This window comes from Lacerta agilis, chromosome 13, assembly GCF_009819535.1.
Source record: "Lacerta agilis isolate rLacAgi1 chromosome 13, rLacAgi1.pri, whole genome shotgun sequence".
In the NCBI taxonomy this organism is placed as follows: domain Eukaryota; kingdom Metazoa; phylum Chordata; class Lepidosauria; order Squamata; family Lacertidae; genus Lacerta; species Lacerta agilis.
In genome coordinates, this window is record NC_046324.1 from 33379459 (window position 1) to 33400865 (window position 21407).

At 39.7% G+C, this 21407-nt stretch overlaps 1 protein-coding gene across 2 annotated transcripts in view; it reads right to left on the reverse strand.

Moving 5' to 3' along the window:
* SEC14L5 (SEC14 like lipid binding 5) overlaps positions 1 to 21407 on the reverse strand; it is a 46045-nt gene that overhangs the window by 21983 nt on the left and 2655 nt on the right. The window contains exons 1-2 of one of the 2 annotated variants that reach the window (XM_033167175.1): positions 7401 to 7530; positions 6323 to 6398 (exon numbers count right to left, since the gene is read on the reverse strand). In XM_033167175.1, the coding sequence (XP_033023066.1) occupies positions 6323 to 6385 (63 nt within the window). In that variant the 5' untranslated portion in view covers positions 6386 to 6398; positions 7401 to 7530. Of the gene's footprint in view, positions 1 to 6322; positions 6399 to 7400; positions 7531 to 21407 lie in introns of those variants that run through there. The other variant, XM_033167176.1, reaches the window with a different exon arrangement.

Genomic DNA, 21407 nt, shown 5'->3' on the forward strand with positions numbered 1-21407 from the left:
CCTATTTACTCATTTCAACTATATAGCAAATAGTAATGATTAACAGCCCAGATTAAAGTAAAGATAGGATCAGAGTGGCTGCTGGTTTTCCTTACTATTCTATGAAGAAAAACAAACGTGAGCATTTGAAGTAAACATTCAAACATATGTTTTCGCACACAGAGTAGCAAAAGAGAACTTGCAAATGTTCAATGCAAAAGAGTAATTTCTAAATAATAATAATAATAATAATAATAATAATTTATTTATACCCTGCCCATCTGGCTGGGTTTCCCCAGCCACTCTGGACGGCAACCAGCAAAATATTAAAATACAATAATTCATCAAATATTAAAAGCTTCCCTAAACAGGGCTGCTTTCAGATGTCTTCTAAAAGTCAGATAGTTGTTTATTTCTTTGACATCTGGTGGGATTCCACAGGGCAGGCACCACTACCGAGAAGGCCCTCTGCCTGGTTCCCTGTAACCAGAGAGGGAATCGCCAGAAGGCCCTCGGCACTGAACCTCAGTGCTTGCTCAGAAACCCTTTTCCTAATCCTCTTTTTGGTCAGTCTTATGGCTACTTTCTAGCTATTTTTTCTTCAGGGAAATGCATTTGAAAGTTAGTCCTGTAAGAAAAATCATAAACTGACAAGCAGTTACAAACCAATGTTGAGTCAGACACAATGTATGAGAGTCTGGAAATGGCTTAGCCTATCTATGTATTGTATCTGCCATGGGCAATTGACCAACATAACTCCCCTCACCACCACCGCACACATTCCATGACAGTACAGCTGCCAAGCCACATACGAAGGGGTCAATGAATACTCTAAGCTAGCCCCATATTGTGTCTGAATCTACAATTATACAATACAACCCTAAGCAACAGTACATTCACAAACCACACACTCTCATGTGCCATTGCAGATGTATTTCCTATGTGGCTGTAGGGCCTACAGTGCATCTCATGTGTAGAGCCATCCAAGGATACGGTAGGCCAGTGGGGACAAGTCTGCCATTTTGACATTTGGCTAGGGACAGAATTCTGTCATACCACTTTAGCTGCTCTCCACAAACTTCTGAAATCGTCAGCTCAAGTCTCCTGACTGCTTCAAAGGAAATTCTGTCGCTAAGGAACTGCTCTTTGCTGCAGGGAGAGTCCTCTAACGAATGCAAAGCTTGAGGGAGTAAAAGTCTGTCACATTATGCATATCCGAGTTAAGATTCAGATTTGAGAAACTTTAAATAAAAATTAAAATATTAGGGCCTCCCAGGTCTATATATTAGGAAGTGGCTGTTTCAAGGAACTAGATTATGTTTGACCTAGATACAGTGACATCTTCTCATAGGATGGATCAGCACAATGTCAGTACTTGATGTTGAGATAAGATATGGGGAAACTAATCCAGTAAATTCATTAAACTCAGCCCCATGGAAAGCACAAAGTTATATGCAAACAATCACTGTGGGTCTGTATACCACCCCTTTAAGCACAGTGTCTTCAGAAAGACTAACAAACTGCATGTAGTGTAGCAGCGACTACAGCATCTCAGTTACTTACGAAGTGTGTACTGTTGAAAAACATGATATTGTTTTGTTTTGTTTTTTTATATGCTTTATTATACTTACGCACCAACGAGATACACAAAAAGAAAATATTTATGTCATTTGTTACAAATAACACCATTAACCAAAAAAATAAATTTGTATAATTGACAATAAATCTTCTTGAAATACATTGACTTCCTGTCTTCTCCATACTTCATTTCTAGTTTATTAACTTTTTGCATAAATCTACCTATTCATTTTACAATAAAGTATTATTTCTCCTGTTTCCTTATTTCTTACTTAGTACTACTACAGAGGTTATTCAAAAGCAGCAACCGAATCCAGACTTCCACAGTTTTTCTTAAGATACAGCATGTTTTAAGAGGTTCCTATTTTACAATAAATACTTATTTTGACTTATCCTTCATTCTTTCACTTAATTTGGCTAACTCTGCATATTCAACTAGTTTCTGTAACCATTCTGACCTTGAAGGGGTTTTGTCACTTTTCCAATTACTCGCAATTAAAATTCTTGCGGCAATGGTGGCATATAGAAAGATATCTTTCACATTCTGAGGAATATCGGGTGCTGTAATTCCCAGTAAGAAGGCCTCTGGTTTTGTTTTGTTTTGTTTGTTGTTGTTTTTTGTGTGAATGAGGCCCCTAACATTTTTTTAAGTTCTAGACAAATCATCCCAAAAAGGCTTAATTTTTTTACATAACCACCAGATATGGAACATTGTACCGGTACAACGAAAAACAGGATATTGTTGCAGAGACAGCTTGATTTGGGGGTTGTATAATCTAATTATAAAGTAGTGCTACTGGTTTTAATTTAATTTCATTACATTTGTTTAACATGTGTAAGTCACGTTTGAGTTCATTTTTACATGAAAAGACAACTAAAATAAATAATGAACCCAATTAAGTACAGTACTATCCTGAATGCCCTATTCCAGTCCTCTGAAGCAAAGTATTCCTTAAAAGAAACACGCTTCCTATAAATCAAAGCCTCATCTCCTCTGAGCAAAAGTATCTATACAATACCCACAAGATTATCATACTGTTCCTTCAAATCTTTCTCCAAGAGATGCATTTCACACATTAGCAGATTTTGAATCATCAGATTTAGAAGTTGCAACACTTGGCACACAGATGGTGAAAACTGCGATGAAGACTGTTAATACTAACACAAACATTAAGGTGAACCTCAGAACAGCAATCTACAAGAGTGTGTTGACTGAACCCAGAGGTCCAGCACCCAAAGAGTTCATTCTTTATAAGGATCTTTTTTATTTACAGAGTGGAAATACCTCATTAAAATTGTTTAAAGTAAAAGTTTCTAGAAGGTAGAGATAATATGATCACCCAACACTTTGGCAAAATATTCCCAAAGATGCAAAAGGTGATCCTGCTCTTCGGCAGCACCCCAACTTTTATGTAGTCATCCTCACAAGTTGACATTTTCTATGGTCACTTCCTAAAGCAAATCTCCTCTCAAAGTTTCTGTCTACCGGTCTGCACATTCCTCAAGTGCATTTATTGTATTCTTCGTAAGAACAAGCTTTAACAATCCATCTGTTTATGCTGGCAAGGAATTGGTGAATTCCAAACCAAAACAACATAGAGATCCAGGGCTCCACTTGCCTAGAAGCCAAGCCCTTTGATATTGTTCCTTTGATATTCTTATGCTCTTTGATATTGGCCCTTTGATATTGTTATGCTCAGAATCACATTATTGCTATTACAAAAATGTTCTCAGGCTAAATCTTAGCACTAAAAACAAAAGCTAGTGCTTGGTGTTGCCTTAAGTTAAATCATTTAAGAAACATATTTATGCTTAACCGTATAATGTAATCAAGTTTCATTCTGGCAGTTATTCTTTCTTGTAAGTACCAATCTTTTTGCAACCTAGGCATCATGGAGAGAATGCATCATGTTTTTCTAGAAGCTCTTGAGTTCACACATTTGATTTAAGTTCTAGCTGAGGATTCAAAACATTCAGGATCCAGTTTTGTTTTTACCAGAGCATAATTCATTTAGCATGTCAGTTTCACCTTCTATAAATCCAAGGGGTTGCAATAGTACATAAGATTGCCTAAGACATTTTGTCAAGTAGAGAAAAATCCTGAAATAAAAAATGCAAGCAAAAGAAATGCATCAATATTTGGTCATTAGAAGAGATATGCTACAAAACTTACAACAGATTTGTCTAGATGCAACCCTCCTGTATTAACAGCCAATTTAATGACAACCACCTGACATCAGCCATCTGCGTCTAATGGAGCTGAAGTGCACATAGGTGCTTATTCTGTTTACCAGTGCCTTTGTGCTGAATACTGCAAAACACTCTACAGAAGGAAGTCAGGGAACTGTCAATAGAGATACCAAATGTACTTGGAAACTTTCAGTGCAATGACAACTGTTTTTATCATCCACAACTCCACATGTTAATAGAAAATAGTTCATATGCTTGCCTGCCTCTCTCTCTGAACTGCAGCTTGCAGAGAACTTTAAATGGACTAATTCTGAAGACAAAAGTACTAAATGCCCAAAGCCATTAGCCATAACTCACAAGGGATACAGGAACATACCGGTATGTCTCTTCCCCTTGGTGTAAATCAAATAGATCTGGTAAAGATAGATGACATTAGCAGAAGAGACTTAGCCACAGTTGTTAAGGCTCTCCTCCCAACTTTGTTTTTCAACAAGATCTGAAGCAAGATGCACAATACACTGGGATTTTCAAAACGCAAATATTTAGAGGAGCCAGGGATGCCAGACCTGAGTGCAAATGAAGGCGGGGAAGTTTCCTGAAGTCACTTGGTTATTTTAATTAAAAAGTGAGAGCTGCTCTCAGAGGCATTCAAAATCACCACCAACATTGGAACAGCATATTTCTATTGGACCTAAAATCAGATACAGAGGGGGCAGCAAGATCTCAAAGGTCACAGTTTTTAAAGAACCCCTAAATAAGGCAAAAGGTGGAAGCAAATTTGTACCATAAGGACATAAGAAGAGTCCTGTTGAATGAGACAAACATCCTTCTAGTCCAGCATTCTCCTCTCACAGTAGCCAAGAAGATGGCTATAGGCCATAAGAAGGATATGACAGCAATAGCACTTTCCTACTTGTTATCCCCTGCAACTGGTATCCAGAAATGTATTGTCTCATACAGGCCTCATGATTGATAGTGATATAATAGCTTTATATTCCATGAATCTGTCTAATCCCCTTTTAAATCTGTTAGTTGGGGGCCTCACTACATCGTGTCAAAATAAATTTCATTGTTTAACAAGGCACTGTATGGAGAAGTACTTTATTTTATTGTTCTTGTAAATTCCAAAATTCAGTTTCATTGATTAACCCCAGGTTCTAATATTATGTGAGATGAAGAAAAAACTTACCTCTATCCACATCATATATAATGTTATACACTTATGTTCCTTCCCAGCCCTTATTCACCTTTTAAAAAAAACCTAAGACTTGTAACCTGTAACTATTGCTCATTTGGGAGTTGCTCCAGCCTCTTCATCATTTTGGTTGCTCGTTTTACACTTTTACCAGCTCTACAATATCTTCTGAGGGGCAGCAACCAGAACTGTGAACTGTATTCCAAGGGCAGTTGCACCATAAATAATAAATTATTTCCAACCCCTTTCCTAATGGACCCTAAAATGTGATGTGCCTTTTTCACAGCTACCACACACTGGATTCACATTTTCATCAAACTATTCACCATTATACAATAATTATTTCCTGCTCAGTCATCATCAGTTCACACCCCATTTCATGTAAATGTGAAGTTACAATTTTTGCCCCAATGTACATCATTTTACACTTTGCACTGAACTACATTTGCCATTTTACTACCCATTCACCCAGTTTGGAGAGATCATTTTGGAGCTCCTAGCAGTCCCTTTTTGTTTTTACCACTGTAAACCATCCGACACCATCAGTAAACTTGACTACCTCACTGCTCACTCCTAACTCCAAATAATTAATGAAAACATTAAAAAGAAGTGGCTCCAATACAAATCCTTGAGAGAACCACTTCTTACCTATATTCATGGTGAGAACATTCCATTTATTCCTACTGTCTGCTTCCTGTTCTCTAACCAGTTCCTAATACATAACAGTGCCTGCCTTTTAATCTTATGACTGCTAAACTTACCAAATCTATTTTTTTACATTCCTTTCTGATAATTACTACAAATAAATTCAGCACTGGATGACAGAGAAGTTAGAAATATTTTTCTGTGAAGTTGTGAAATTATGGTACCTTATGACAAGACACCCAATTACAGGTTGGTCCTACAGAAAGTTTAACCAAAAGCACAGATATAAACACAGGACACGGGTGGCACTGTGGTCTAAACCACAGAGCCTGGGGCTTGCCGATCAGAAGGTCGGCAGTTCAAATCCCCATGACAGGGTGAGCTCCCATTGCTCGGTTCCTGCTCCTGCCAACCTAGCAGTTCGAAAGCACGTCAAAGTGCAAGGAGACAAATAGGTACCACTCCAGCTTAGTCATGCTGGCCACATGACCCGGAAGCTGTCTGTGGACAAACGCCGGCTCCTTCAGCCAGTAAAGCGAGATGAGCGCCGCAACCCCAGAGTCATCCGCGACTGGACTTAACGGTCAGGGGTCCCTTTACTTCTACCTTTACCTTACACATATAAACCTTTCATATATTGCAAATCAACACATCATAACTCTCAATACCACACAAATGAGAGGCTTCTCTAAAGCTATGAAAGACACCGGAGAAGTAATAAGAAATACCACTTACCGCCATGACAAGCTCAAATGGGTATTTGTAGACCCTAACAGGAGACTGATATTTTTGCACCATTTTTACTTCACACCTGTAATGAAAGAGAACAGAAATCTGTTTTAAAAAGAAATCTACTCTGAACATCACACAGCAAGCCTAAACATATGCACTTTAGACACTGCAGTAGAACTGCTATTTTTCCCTTGGTGATCAAAGTCAGGTGACAGAACAGAAGCAGGGGTTCAACTAAGATGGGCCAGATTTCTAATATGGGTGCCCAAGAAAAAGAAGCCGTTTGTATGTCAGTCCCCAAATATTATAACCCTTTCCTTTTATCTTATGTCATCGTATCACCACCCTGAGACTAATGCTTTTGACTTTAAAGGCTGTTTAAACCAACCACATTCAAATTTGTGCCCAGCTGTGCTTAAGTCATTTGATTTTTAATAGAAAGGGGGGAGGAGAGAGAGAGAAAATCCAGATGCAAGCTAGCTTACTTTTACAAAATGTTCCCATACACAGTTGGGGAAATTACACCATTCTGACAAGTGACTCAAAACCAGCTGGTTACCTTGAAATGAACAAAAAAGCCCTGTGGGATTGACAATACCCATCTCTGCAGTTCAGTGACCCAAACCACTGGAATTCCTCCATCTGCCCCCATCAACAGCTTTTAGCCCGCACACGCATGCCAGTTACAAAAACCCTGAGAAATAATGAATGCACTCTAACAAAAAGCTCATTGAGTTCCATTCTGCAAACACTGTAGGATATGCTGCCTCCACTATTAATACTAAATGCCCAGGAATGCTAGAAGTCCAGAAGGCCTCTAGGTTTAACTTTTCTCACAAACATTCCAGGACTGAAAAGGCAAGCCACCATACAAGCAGTGAAATCAACACTGGGAACAAATAGCTAATGAAAGAGAGTTTGAGTCAACTGTGGGAAATGAAAGAGTTAAAAACACATAGGTTCTCTACACCCACCTTCAGGAACCTCTCCATCTAAAAGCCATTTAATGTTCTTAAGAATTACTTGTACAATTAAGTTCTCTGATAAAGGAGAGGAAAAGAAAACATGGCCTTAACGATACCTGGAGTTTGCAAATCGCTTTAATCAGTCCATTAATTTTCAGAACTTGTCTCAACACTTCAAGTCCACTAAGCAACCATCTGAGAATTGTGAAGTCCTGGATAAGAGTTATCACTGGTACTACACCGATAGGAATACTGTATCTAAAAGACAGAGCACATAAAGCCAGTGTTGATGAGCGCTAACAGGACAGAGTCAAGCAGCAGAAAGCTTTGCTGTTATCATATAACAGACACCCAAGCTACAAAAAGTTCAGGGTACCTTACAACATAAAGATACAAGTCCAATACTTGGAGTGTACAGGGGACATATGAGTAAGTGCTAGCAAAGAGAAGGAATATTATCTGCAAAATAAATTTAACTGTAGTCTGCCTTGCACTTGCTGACCTACCGTCTAAGAAATTCATGTAACATTCTGCAGGAGGTTCAGCATTCTAAGGAAGCCTTGACCTGCCCTGGACTATCAAGCAGCTACCAGTAGCTGCTAAAATGATGGGAAAGTTTAGGCATTAGCCAGCATTTGCACTTTACTGCACTTTGGGATAATGCAACAAGTAAATTCATACAAGTGTATTTCATAAGATAACTACTCTAATCTTTTAATATTTTGCTTGCATTGTACCAAGCAGATTATCACATATTCCTCTTTCTCTTTCTTTCTTTCTTCTCTCTCTCTCTCTCTCTCACACACACACTCACACACTCACACACACACACACACACACACACACAGAGTACCTACCAATGGAGGCAAGCTTGCTGAGTAAATTATCCCCTTGTTTTTGTTCACAACAGCATGATCACATTTCCCTTCAGCTTTCTAGGGACAAAACCCCCAATTTACCATCTGCCCAGGTAAGAAGAGACCCCTGCCTTCATTGGATAAGAATGAAATGTATTACTCAGGCCTTGTGCTTGGTAACACTGTTCTAGGGAAGGGGATCCTATTTCCCTGTGGCAACTGCAGACCTGGTCAGGCAACAAGAAGAACAAAAGAGGTGACTTTTTATGTTATTGTTCCCCCAGCACCCCTTTTTGTTGTTCAGTCGTTCAGTCGTGTCCGACTCTTCGTAACCCCATGGACCAGAGAACGCCAGGCACCCCTATCCTCCACTGCCTCCCGCAGTTTGGCCAAACTCATGCCAGTCGCTTCGAGAACACTGTCCAACCATCTCATCCTCTGTCATCCCCTTCTCCTTGTGCCCTCCATCTTTCCCAACATCAGGGTCTTTTCCAGGAAGTCTTCTCTTCTCATGAGGTGGCCAAAGTACCCCTAACTACCTCTATAACAAAGAGCTTCAAAAGCCAGGAACTACTGGTGCCATCTGCTAATGAGGACAAGATTCAAGGCACATGAAAAAAAAAGAATTAAAATCTGCTATATATTTTGGAAAATGATTTGGCTGTTTGCATGTCCATTTGTTTGTTCTCTATACATTTGGACACTTCTTGAGATACCATTGCCAAACTCAGCCTAAGAGTTTCCAAAGGGGGGGTGTGTTCATCACTGTCTTGATGATTGTCACCATTTTGAACCAATATGGTGAACTGAAACATGACTTGGGCATGACCTATTTTTGGCATTTTTGGTATCTCGAGAAACCATCACCAAACTCAGCATGAGAGGTTCCGAAGAGGGGCAGAAAACATGATTGCTGTTTGGACACTGGGCCTGTTTTTTGACATATGCCCAGTCACACCTTGAGATATCATTGCCAAACTTGGCATGAGGGATCCTCAGATGGGGGTCTATGTTGATGTTTGGGTGTCATTTTCAATCAAGCTGGTGGACCAAAAGGTGACATGGGCATGGCTTTGCCCATGTTTTGAAAAAAGTTTGGCCACCTCATGAAATATTGTTGCCCAACTTAATACAAGGGTTCACAAGCTGGGGGCAGCAGTCTTCATCAAGGTTTAGATGCTGGGCATCATTTTGATGTTACGAGGGGTCAGGAACCATAAAACCCCCGTGTGCAGAAGCCATAAATTACCGAAATGGTGTCCGGCAGGCTTCCGATTGCACAGTTCGTAAAGTACTTTCACCTCTAGCAGAGTTGAAAAACAAACGCAGCGTCTTGAAGCACACCTCCTGCAATAACGTCTTTGTAAAAACAGTCTAACAAATTTACACTGACTCCTTCTCTGTCAGCAAAGCAGATTTATTACAGCAAAGCATTAAATTTCTGGAGACGAAGCAGCCATGACTTCTCTCCGGTACAAACGGCGTAGAACCCACACACTCAGACCGAGAATTACAGTAGTTCCACATACACAGCAAAACATAAACGACATTTCCTGTGAGACGGCGCAGCTTGAGCTGAGTGTAACCCTTTCAGCTCCTCACACCCCCTCTCGCCAGGCACACAGGGCACGGTGTAGGTCGTGGCCTACACCAGATACAAACCATTGCAGAATTCCCAATGCCGTTGGAACCCCAAAGGTTTGGTGAACCCATCTGCTAGGTTCTCTTGGCCTGGACAATACTTCAGCTTCACCAAGCCTATCTGGACACTCTGACAAACATTCCGAAACCGGATGTCCAAATTTTGGTTCAATATGGTAGACCGAAATATGACTGAAATTACTTTGCCCATTTTTTTGGCATAGGTTCAGCTGCAGGGGCATAGCAAGGTAAATTGGTACCCGGGGGCAAAAAAATTTGTCCCCCCCCCGAGGCATGGGAAGGTCAGGTGGTACCCAGTGTGGAAAATTTCTTGTCCCCCCCCCCCGAAAAAATGGTTTTATGTTATTTCATATTTTCTTACAAAGGAATAATAACAAGTAATAATAATAATAAACTTTTATTTATATCCCGCCCTCCCTGGCCGAAGTCGGGCTCAGGGTGGCTAACATCAGATACATAACACTGGTATAAAATCAAACAATAATTAAATTACCTCCTAAAAACATCTCAAAATCAAATTAAAGTCTAATTAGATGGCATTCCACAGGGTTAGGGTTGGGAACAGTAAGTGCTCCACTGAACTGAAATTTCAGCCTTCACGACATTGGAAAACAGCCAAGTAAACAGCTATTTTGGTGGAGGAGGGTCAAGATATTAACTGATATGCATGAAATTTCATATATAGCTATATTATCCCTAGTATAGTAAGATAAGAACTTTGGAGCAGGCATTTTTTTTAAATAAAGTTTTTTTTATGAACCGCCCTAGTAGGGCAGTAATTGTTTCTTGATAATTTGTCACCACCTCCATTATGGAACCTGGGGCGGACCGTCCCCTACGCCCCCCTTGCTACGCCCCTGTTCAGCTGTCACTCAAGATATTGTTGCCAAATGCAGCATGAGGGTTCCAGAGCTGATGGTGGCAGTCTTCATCATGGTTTGGATGCATGGTGCCATTTTGAATCAAGACGCCATTTGAATCACCTGATTTTTGCTGTTAGTGGTTCACAGTCACAAACTACACTATCCATTTAAAGATCACTTTTTTTTTTGTTTCTACAAAATCTGGGCAGCACCGAGCACTCACTTACAACCCCTGCAATGCAAAAATTGCTACTAAATAATCTGACAGATGGCCATCCAACCTCTGTTTTCCAATGACATTATCTGCACAGCCAGTTGTTTACTTCTAGTATCTTCCTCTTTTCCTGGGCCATGATCTTCAATAGGAACAAGTGATTAAATGACCACCTGTGCCCCAAGTTCCTTCAGCTTCCTACCCAGAATCTCACAGTCCCTTGCAATATGTTGCAAGAAGTTTTACAATGGTTTGCTTAGAATCACAACATTAGAAGAGAACCACTTCATATAAATGGCTTAACCACAGATGGTGATTAGGCCTCAAACTGATTTCTGTGGAATAGCCTTCCACAGGCAAGAACCTTTCATAGGCAAAATCATATTTCATGTGTCCAAACCCCTAAAAGTTTAAATACCCATCCAAAAATCCAGAGACTCTGCATCACCATCTGTGTCTTTTTTCTCTAATGTGCTTCTTAAAACAGCAAATTGAGTTTGCAGCCCTTACCTAACAGGGTTGTATTGGAAAAGCAATTCATTGAACAACTGTATGTGTGGAAGGCTGTGTGAGAACAGTTTTTTTTAATTAATTTAATGAAAAACTAATAATACCATAACAAGGAACAAAAATGGCCATCCTTCCTAAGTCTAACTTTGCAGCTATGTCATCATCTTTTCCTTAAGTAGACACGGAGCTACTAGCCTGCCATCTTCTCAGTCAGCTCCATCCGAATTTAAATTGACCATTTTCCTTTGCCAGTCCTAAACCACCCTTAATGAATTTGTTTTGATACTGTATTCTGAGAAATTATGGGGTTCCCTGTAAGCTTAGGAGGGGCTTGTCATTGAGAAGCACTTCCCTGCTTACTACCGATCTTCCCATGCAATGTGCAGGTAGATTCTAGGGCCTAGGCCATGCTATGAAAGCTACAGTTCACAGAAACTGCAGATGAGAAAGTATAGCTGCAGTTGTGATATATATTCCTTTTTTTTTATATAAGATTTTTATTATTTTACCAAAAGACAAAACAGAAACAACATTAATCATACATAAACACAACAAAAAACATGATACACAATCAAACAATATAAAACACAACAATACCATACCAAAAAGAAAACTTATACAAACCTTATCAATCACATATCTTTGTTTCTCAACTTATTTTTAACTTCTTGGGGGGGGGGGGACTTCCCCTGGTCCCTCCTCTGTCTTCAAAAGCATTTATACTCTTTAGGTAGCTTCATTTCTTTTCCCATTAACTTATGCTCAGTTTCCTAATACTCCTTAAATTTATTTAAACCAATATATTTCTTAACTTGTATTCTAAATTCTATATCTTAAAACCTTCTTATACAAATAAATCTATCACCTCAAAATTTCTTCTAACCCATTTTCACTAACCTTAAACTTCTCAAGCCGATTCTTTTATATATTTCTGCACAAATATTCAAACATTCAATTTAGCATGCTTAACTAAATAGTCCTTAAATTTCTTCCAATCTTGCGACACCTTCTCCTCCCTCTGGTCTCGGATTCTGGCGGTCAGGTCTGCGAGCTCCATATATTCCATCAGCTTCGTCTGCCATTCTTCAATTGTCGGTATCTCTTCACCCTTCCAGGTTCTTGCCAATAAAATTCTAGCCGCTGTCGTGGCATACATAAAAAATACTCTATCCTGACTGGGTATCTCTTCGTTGGTCATGCTCAAAAGAAATGCCTCTGGTTTCTTACAAAAGGTAATTTTCATTACCTTCTTAAGCTCATTATAAATCTTATCCCAGAAGGCCTTTACCCCTGAACATGACCACCACATATGATAAAAGGTACCTTTCAACGATTTACATTTCCAACACACATCCGACATTTTAGAATTCATTCTAGCTAACTTAACTGGTGTCAGATACCATCTATATATCATTTTCATTACATTTTCTCTTAAACTATTACATGCAGTAAAATTGATACCTTTCCGCCACAATCTCTCCCAGTCATCCATCATAATGTTATGACCCACATCTTTTGCCCAATCTATCATTGTTGATTTAACCAATTCGTCTTTCGTATGCCACTCTAGCAACAAATTGTACATCTTGGAAAGGTTTTTAGAGTTCGGTTCGATCAGTTCTGTTTCCAGTTTTGATTTTTCCACTTGAAAACCAATTTTTTTGTCTAATTTAAATGTTTCATGTACCTGGTGATATTGCAGCCAGTCAGGGACTTGACTTTTGACTTGATCGTAGCTTTTCAGTTTAAATGAGTCCCCTTCCTGCTGCAATATGTCCATGTATCGTAACCAACTTGCAGACATGTTTGGTCTCTTATAGGCCTTAGCCTCCACTGGTGATATCCATCTAGGAGTCTTTCTCTCCAGCAAGTCTTTATACCTAATCCAGACCTGATACAGAGATTTCCTGATTATATGACTCTTAAAAGTTCTGTGGATTTTAACTTTGTCATACCAAAGGTATGCATGCCAACCAAACATGTTGTCGTATCCTTCCAAGTCCAACACATCTACATTCTCTAGTTTAAACCAGTCTTTTAACCAGCAAAAGGCGGCTGCTTCAAAATAAAGTCTTAAATCCGGCAGGGCAAAGCCTCCTCTCTCTTTAGAGTCTGTCAAAACCTTAAACTTAATTCTCGGCTTTTGCCCTGCCATATAAACTTCGATAAGTCCCTTTGCCATATCTTAAAACAGTCCATTTTATCCAAAATCGGTATGGCTTGGAATAAAAACAGCATCCTTGGTAGGACATTCATTTTAATCGCGGCTATTCTTCCCATTAACGACAGTTTCAATCTTGTCCATATCTCCAGATCTTTCTTTATCTCAGTCCACAGTTTTTCATAATTATCTTTGTACAGATTCACATTTTTTGCTGTGAGATTGATGCCTAGATATTTTACAGATTTAACAAAATTGAGGCCTGTGCCCTCTTGTATTCTTTGTGTCTGTTCTGCACTCATATTTTTACTTAAAACTTTGGTTTTCTGTTTATTTAATTTGAAGCCAGCTACACGTCCAAATTGTTCAATTAATTCCAAGGCTTTGGGGACACTGCTTTCCGGTTCTTGTAGGGATAACATCAAATCATCTGCGAAGGCGCGTAATTTGTATTCTTTCTCTCCCACCCTAATTCCTTTTATCTGTTTCTCTTTTCGTAACATATTTAAAAGTACCTCCAGGACCGTAATAAATAATAAAGGGGAGATAGGGCACCCTTGTCTTGTTCCTTTTTCAACTTCAATTTCCTCCGATATCACACCATTTACTATTATTTTTGCTCTCTGTTCTGTATAAATGGCTTTAATACCATTTAAGAATCTTTCTCCAACTCCCATCTTTTCCAGATTCTTTTTCATAAACATCCAAGATACCTTGTCAAAGGCTTTCTCCGCATCAATAAATAGTAGTGCTGCCTCTGTATTTATGTTTCTCTCCAGTTTTTCTAAAATATCCACAATAATTCTTGTATTATTACTTATTTGTCTTCCTGGAAGGAAACCCGCTTGATCTTTATGTATATAATCTTTCAGCACTCTTTTTAATCTTGTAGCCATGACATTTGCAAAAATTTTGTAATCCACGTTCAAAAGGGAAATTGGACGATAATTTTTCATTAGCATTCTATCTGTATCTGGTTTTGGGATCAGTGTGATAAAGGCTTCTTTCCACGTCTCTGGTGCCCTATCTCCTTCCAGAATTTTGTTGCAAATTTCTTTCAAAGGCTGCGAAAGCCAATCTTTAAGAGTCTTATAAAACTTTGCAGTTAGTCCATCTGGTCCTGGTGCCTTTCCTAGTTGCATGTTCTTGATTGCATCCTCGATCTCTTGGGTCGAAATTGGGTGGTTGAGGGTTACTAGTTTATCCTCTGGGACTTTTTGCAGACTATTTTGTTGCAAAAATCGGTCTATCTCTTCTTCCTTTATCCTCTCCTCCTTGTACAGTTGCTTGTAAAATTTTTGAAAACACTTTCTGATTTCCTCCGGGTTCTCCACTATTTTTCCATTTACTGCTAAATTGCCGATGACATTTGCCTTTTGTCTTTTCTTCAATTGCCAAGCTAGTAGTTTTCCACATTTATTCGCAGATTCAAATGATCTTTGTTTCATCATTTTCAGTTTCCATTCTATATCTTGGTTCATAATTTTAGCATACTGGGATTGCAAGTATTTAATTTCCTTTTGAATTCTTAAGGATTTGGGATGTCCTCTTAACTCTTTTTCTTTAGCCTTAATTAATTTCAACAGTCTTTCCATTTCAGCATTTTGTAGTTTTTTCTTTTTTGCTTTTTCACTTATGAGGAATCCTCTCATTACCGCTTTACTTGCATCCCAGGCAATTCTTTTTTCTACTTCCGAATTCCAATTGATTTGAAAATACTCCTTCATCTTTTTCACAGCTCTTTCTACCAGCTTGGTGTCTCTCATCAACGCGTCATCCATTCTCCATCTAAAAGAACCCTTGGAAACCATTTTGAGAGTTACCTGTACAGGATTGTGGTCCGAATAAGTCTTTGGGCCGATTTCCGCTTTTTGTATTTTCGGTGCCAATTCGTTCGATATCCAAATGTAGTCTATCCTCGACCATGACTGCTGGGATTCACTAAAATAAGTTGCCTCAGTATCGGTGGGGTTTTTTAGCCTCCAAGCGTCCTCCAAGTTTAAGTTGTCCACCATTTCAAAGAAAGTCTTAGGTAGTTTCCCATCATTTGTTAGTTTAGTTCTTTGGGATCTGTCCATTAAAGTGGAACAGTTGTGATATATATTCCACACTGCAGATTGAAGGCTCACCATTACAGAATACTCCTACTCATAAAAATGCCTGCACACTAAAGCTAGGTGGTAGGGACTGGGAGAAGGGTTCTAACCAAGCATTCTCCCTAAGATGCTAGCTTCCTATATGCAGAGAATGTTTTTTTTTTTTTTTTGCCTGAAGAAGCATTCCATCTTATGAGCCCCCAACTTGATTCTGAAGTGACATACTGTAATTCACATGGCTTAACAGCAAACTCCCAGAATCCTCTGCAGAGAGATTCCTCAGTAAATAAGTCAATACAGAAAGTATTCCCTCAAAGTAGAATGTATGTAACTCCCCATTGGAGCCTTGTTCGAAAGAGACTGTGCTTACCAATTGTCTGGATACACAAGAGGCATTATGTTACCCTGTGATTTTGAGTCTACAGGGCAGAAACATTAAAGATTGCTTTTAAAAATACCTAGAGATTGGTTGGTGACCTAAGGACACTAAAAAGGAGAAACAGGTAATTGCCACATAAGCCATTTACAGTACTTTGTGACAAGAAGTCACTTAAGATTGTCTGTCACTTGTCACCATCTGTAAAGTTTTACAGTACTTCTGCTTCCCTAAGGCTCATGACTAAGTCTTCTTCCATCTTTACACATCTAAAAGCACATCAATTCTTTCCCACCCACACTCTCCTTTTCTCAAGTCCTAGCCCCTATAGTTATATAAGCTTTTTATTATTATTTAAGAAGTCTTGCCTACATGGCAGCAGCAAGTGGAAATCCCACTACTGAATATACTCATTTAGCCTCACCACTGGGAGCTCACATGGAAACAAGGCCTTAGCATTTATATCAGCATGAAAGTTGTTAAGCCTACTCAACACAACTGACACTGATCCTACCCAGCAGGAATTCTTAATCAATGCAGCCAAGACAGCAGAACTACGTATCCACTTCCGAACTAATCCAGTTGTTATGATTGAAAAAAGTTTATGTTTTCTCATCACTTTTTCTCATTAATTACTGAATTCCTCTGACTGGAAAAGAGTCATGCGTACCTTTTTCAGATTGAGGGTCGCATTCCCTCAAAGGCAGTTTTCCAGGCCACATGCCAGTGGTGGGCAGGACCAGAAGCAAAAGTGGGCAGAGCAATGGATGGGAATCTAACCTTGTACAAAAGGGTATATTTCAACCACTGCAAACTTTGGGATTTCTATGCACACTCCAACACACACATTTATTTTTTGTTCCCCATCCAAGCAAGCAAAATACATAATTACAGTTTCAGAACACTTTCCAGCCAGGCAAACACACTCCAAGGGCATTGAGCAGGGTCAGTGGGAGCAGTGTGATGGACAGAAGGGATGTGGCCTAGGATGGGGCTTGGTCTGGGCAAAGTTCCAAGGGCCAGACAGGGAGGCATCCAGGTCCCAGGTTCCCCAGACATACCTTAAAGGCTAGATGAAATAAAATCAAATGTATGACATGCAGAAATAGGTCAACTAATCTGGAGTACCAGCTGTGCTACCTGAAGCAAACACATATTACATCCAGAATACCAACCACAGCCCCACTTCCAAAATGACACAAAAATATGCTTCATCTCCTGTCTACCCCTCTCCCAGATAGCAAAGACAGAGCACAACCAGGCTAGGAGTGATCCAGCATATCACAGCTCCTTCACGGCATTTTGGCAAGCCATGACAGCAGGCAGGGACCCACAATAATAGCTAACCTATTGCTTCACTGCACTCCCATGGTGCAATGCTATAGTAACTACCTCTCTTCTCAGGCCAGTAAGCAAACGCTCTCTCTACCTACTGACCTGAGGAGGCAAGCCTGGAAACCTAAAGACAGAAAGTGAGTTGCAACAGCAGCAAGCAGAGATAGATAGTCATAAGGCAAATGCAGCAGGTAACACTCCCTAAATTAATGTATTAGTGTTGTTGTTATCACCACCACCAGCGGCGGCAGCAGCAGCAGGTGCAGCAGCAAAGCTATTCTAAATTATCTCTCTGTATGCTGCATAATGCAGGGGTGGAAACCCTACAACCCAGTTGCTTAATTTCATCCAACTCGCTGGATGCACAGGTCACACTGTTGTCAGCCAGCCCAATCCACTTTCAAAGCTCTACTAAGGCAGGAGGCTGTCCAATACTGGGCAGCTTCCTGCCCAAGGAGGAATGCCTTTGAAAATATGGACGGACAGCCAATAGCTAACAACAATAGGGCCCCCAGTTGACATCATTCTGTGGATCAATATTGCCCCAATAGAAAAATGGTTTTCTACTCCAGTATAAAGGTTTGTCTTCCTTGAAAGAGAATAATTAATCTTCTCGATGGGAAGAATGCTTCAGTGTGTATGTTTACTCTGTAGCAGCAGCAGCAGCAGCTATTTAAAGCAAGCAAGTTTGAGAGCTGAATTCTTAACCTGGATTAGCTGTATCTTTAACCCGATATGCCAGACTCATCATTTAACTGCACAGTAATTTTTCCCTTGGTACGTGGCAATAATGTCAGAAACAAACTCTTTTTTAAAATTTACTTTATTAAATTTATTTTGCAGATTACAAAAAGAAACAATTAAGAACACAAATACACAGAAAAAATTAACGAAAAAGCCACTTCCCTCCCCCACCCCCCTGTGATGACTTCCAGCCTTTTATGTATTGCTTTTTGTGGTTCTTGGTTCTTATATATACCGTACCTGTATCTAGGTTTCTTCCTTTCCATTATTTATTTGTTTGAGCCCTTCACCTGTCTGCTAAGAGATCAGCTTTTTCTACAGAACCTGTCAAGTAGTCCTTAAACATTTTCCAATCTTTATCTATTTTCTGGTCACTTACTCCTTTGATTTCCCCTGTTTTTTTGCCAAATTTTGGTATGTTATCATTCTAATTTGCCAATCTTCTTTACTAGGTACCCTATCACTTTTCCAATTTTTCACTACTAAGAGTCCAGCGGCTGCTGTCGCATACATTAATATGCATCTATCTTTTTCTTTGATCTCATCATCTAACATTCCTAATAAGAATAATTCTGGATTCTTCTTAAATGAATATTTGAGTATCTTTTTCAATTCCCTGTAAATTATTTCCCAAATTTTCTTAATTTCTTTACAATGCCACCAAATATGTATGAATGTACCAGTTTCTCTGCGACACCTCCAACATACACCACTGTTACCTTTGTACATTTTTGCCAATTTTGCCAGGGTTAGATACCACCTATATTGCATTTTGAATACATTTTCTTTTAGATCATAATTTGGTGCAAATTTTATATCTTTTTTCCATAATTTCCCCCATCTTTCTAACATAATTGTTTTTCCCAAATCTTGTGCCCATCTGATCATTACTTCTTTTATCTGTTCATCTTTTGTTCATTGTTTTGTACTTTCCAGGCTTAACTTAACCTGTAAAATATCCTACTGATTCAGAATGAAAAAGTAAATTATTCAACTGGCTATGAATGTATGGCAGCTTCTGTAGTCCCAGCAGTACATGGTGGGGGCATATCTCTGTTGAATAGAAAGCTGTTGGCAGACACTGAAGGCAATATAAAGCTAGATGGACCAATGAACTGACTTGGTATAAAGCAGCTTCATATGTTGATTTAAGTTTCATATATTGATTTAGGGTATGGGTAGGCAAACAAAGGCCCAGGGGCCAGATCCGGCCCAATCACCTTCTAAATCCGGCCCACAGACAGTCCAGGAATCAGCATGTTTTCACATGAGTAGAATGTGTCCTTTTATTTAAAATGCAACTCTGGGTTATTTGTGGGGCCTGCCTGGTGTTTTTACATGAGTAGAATGTGTACTTTTATTTAAAATGCATCTCTGGGGCATTGTGGGGCATAGGAATTTGTTCGTTTTTAATATACTGTATAGATAGATAGATAGTCTGGCCCTCCACAAGGTCTGAGGGACAGTGGACCGGACCTCTGCTGAAAAAGTTTGCTGACCCTTGATTTAGGCTGTGCTTAAGGAACAGTGTTTGAACAAAGCACAGATTTTGGGAAATTACTGCCACTACAACACATACAACAATGGAAGAGGTACATGTGAATAAGAGAGTGTTGAGTCTGCTTTTCAGTTAGGCATCAGCAGCCTACTATTCTGATTAAATAAGCACAGGCAACAGTGATGTGGTACATAAAGGAATCCATCATATGTATATGCACATTTATAATTCAAAGAACTGAGGACAGTAAGTGAGCCCATAGGTAAAGATGCCTATTTTTTGGACCTTTCTGCATTACACAGAAAAATATATTGTATATGATCTGGAAGAAGTGAAAATGGATACCGGTATGTACATATGTAATACTTGCTCATTAAGCTTAAACTTTATTTGCTAACTTAGATACATAGCAAGGCTTACATATATTTTTATATATGTAAAATATATATATGAGAGCTGGACCATCAAGAAGGCTGATCGCCGTAGAATTGATGCTTTTGAATTATGGTGTTGGAGGAGACTCTTGAGAGTCCCATGGACTGCAAGAAGATCAAACCTATCCATTCTCAAAGAAATCAGCCCCGAGTGCTCACTAGAAGGACAGATCCTGAAGTTGAGGCTCCAGTACTTTGGCCACCTCATGAGAAGAGAAGAATCCCTAGAAAAGACCCTGATGCTGGGAAAGATGGAGGGCACAAGGAGAAGGGGACGACAGAGGATGAGATGGTTGGACAGTGTTCTTGAAGCTACTAACATGAGTTTGGCCAAACTGCGAGAGGCAGTGAAGGATAGGCGTGCCTGGCGTGCTCTGGTCCATGGGGTCACGAAGAGTCGGACACGACTGAACGACTGAACAACAACAACATATATTTTTAGTACTCAAAATAGTGCCTTTCAATTGTTTTTACTCAAACAGCTATTATAAGTATACCGAAGATCAGAGGTGGAGCTGCAAGTTGCTGCATCTTTAAAATGTTATGCCAATTAACAGGAAAAAATAGAAGCTGTTAAAGCAAGCTATCATACAAACAAAAGGTTACACTACTTTGGCTTAAGTATTTGTAAACTCAACACCATTGTGTATAAAATGATGAATCTAGTAAATCTAGTATCTAGTAAAATGCTAATTAATGTATGTCCCTATTATGTTGTTGGCATCTGTCTGTCTCGAGAGACAATAGAGTGCACCTCTGGGTGGTGGTAGGAGTCAAATCGCTGTGTTAACAGCATTAAAATGACCTCCCTGGAGTGCAAGCTTGGGCAGTGTGTATGGAGGTCTTGAGCTGCCCAAACAACAAGACCCCGCACTCAGCCTTGCTGATGTCGTCAAAATGAAAATAGAGCAGTACATTTGGCTGCAGCTTGGCTGCAGGAGTTGCCAGAAGGAGACGTACAAGGTATCACCCAACCACCCCAGGGACTCGACCCCTGATTTGTGTATAGTTTACCCCTTAGCCTTTTCTTGTCCCAAAGATATCCCACAAGGTAGTGGAGGTTCTCCTAGATGGGCTAACCAGGTTTACAGGCCCCATCTGCCCCTCATTTCCCTCTACAGCATGTGCAGAAACTGTCTTCTTGATCATTGGACCCACAATTACTCTCATCCGCTCAATCTGCCAGAGCCTATCTTCGCATGCAGAATCCCTAACTCACCAAGGGGTTGAGACCCATCAGGTACAGTATCCTCACCTGGTATAGATGGTCAGTTGAAGCTATTCCAGAGATATGGCTGCTGTTTCAGGGTAGGGACCAAAGGTGGACAAACTACTCCAGTAGGAGCACAACTTGTGCCCCACCAGAGGTACTG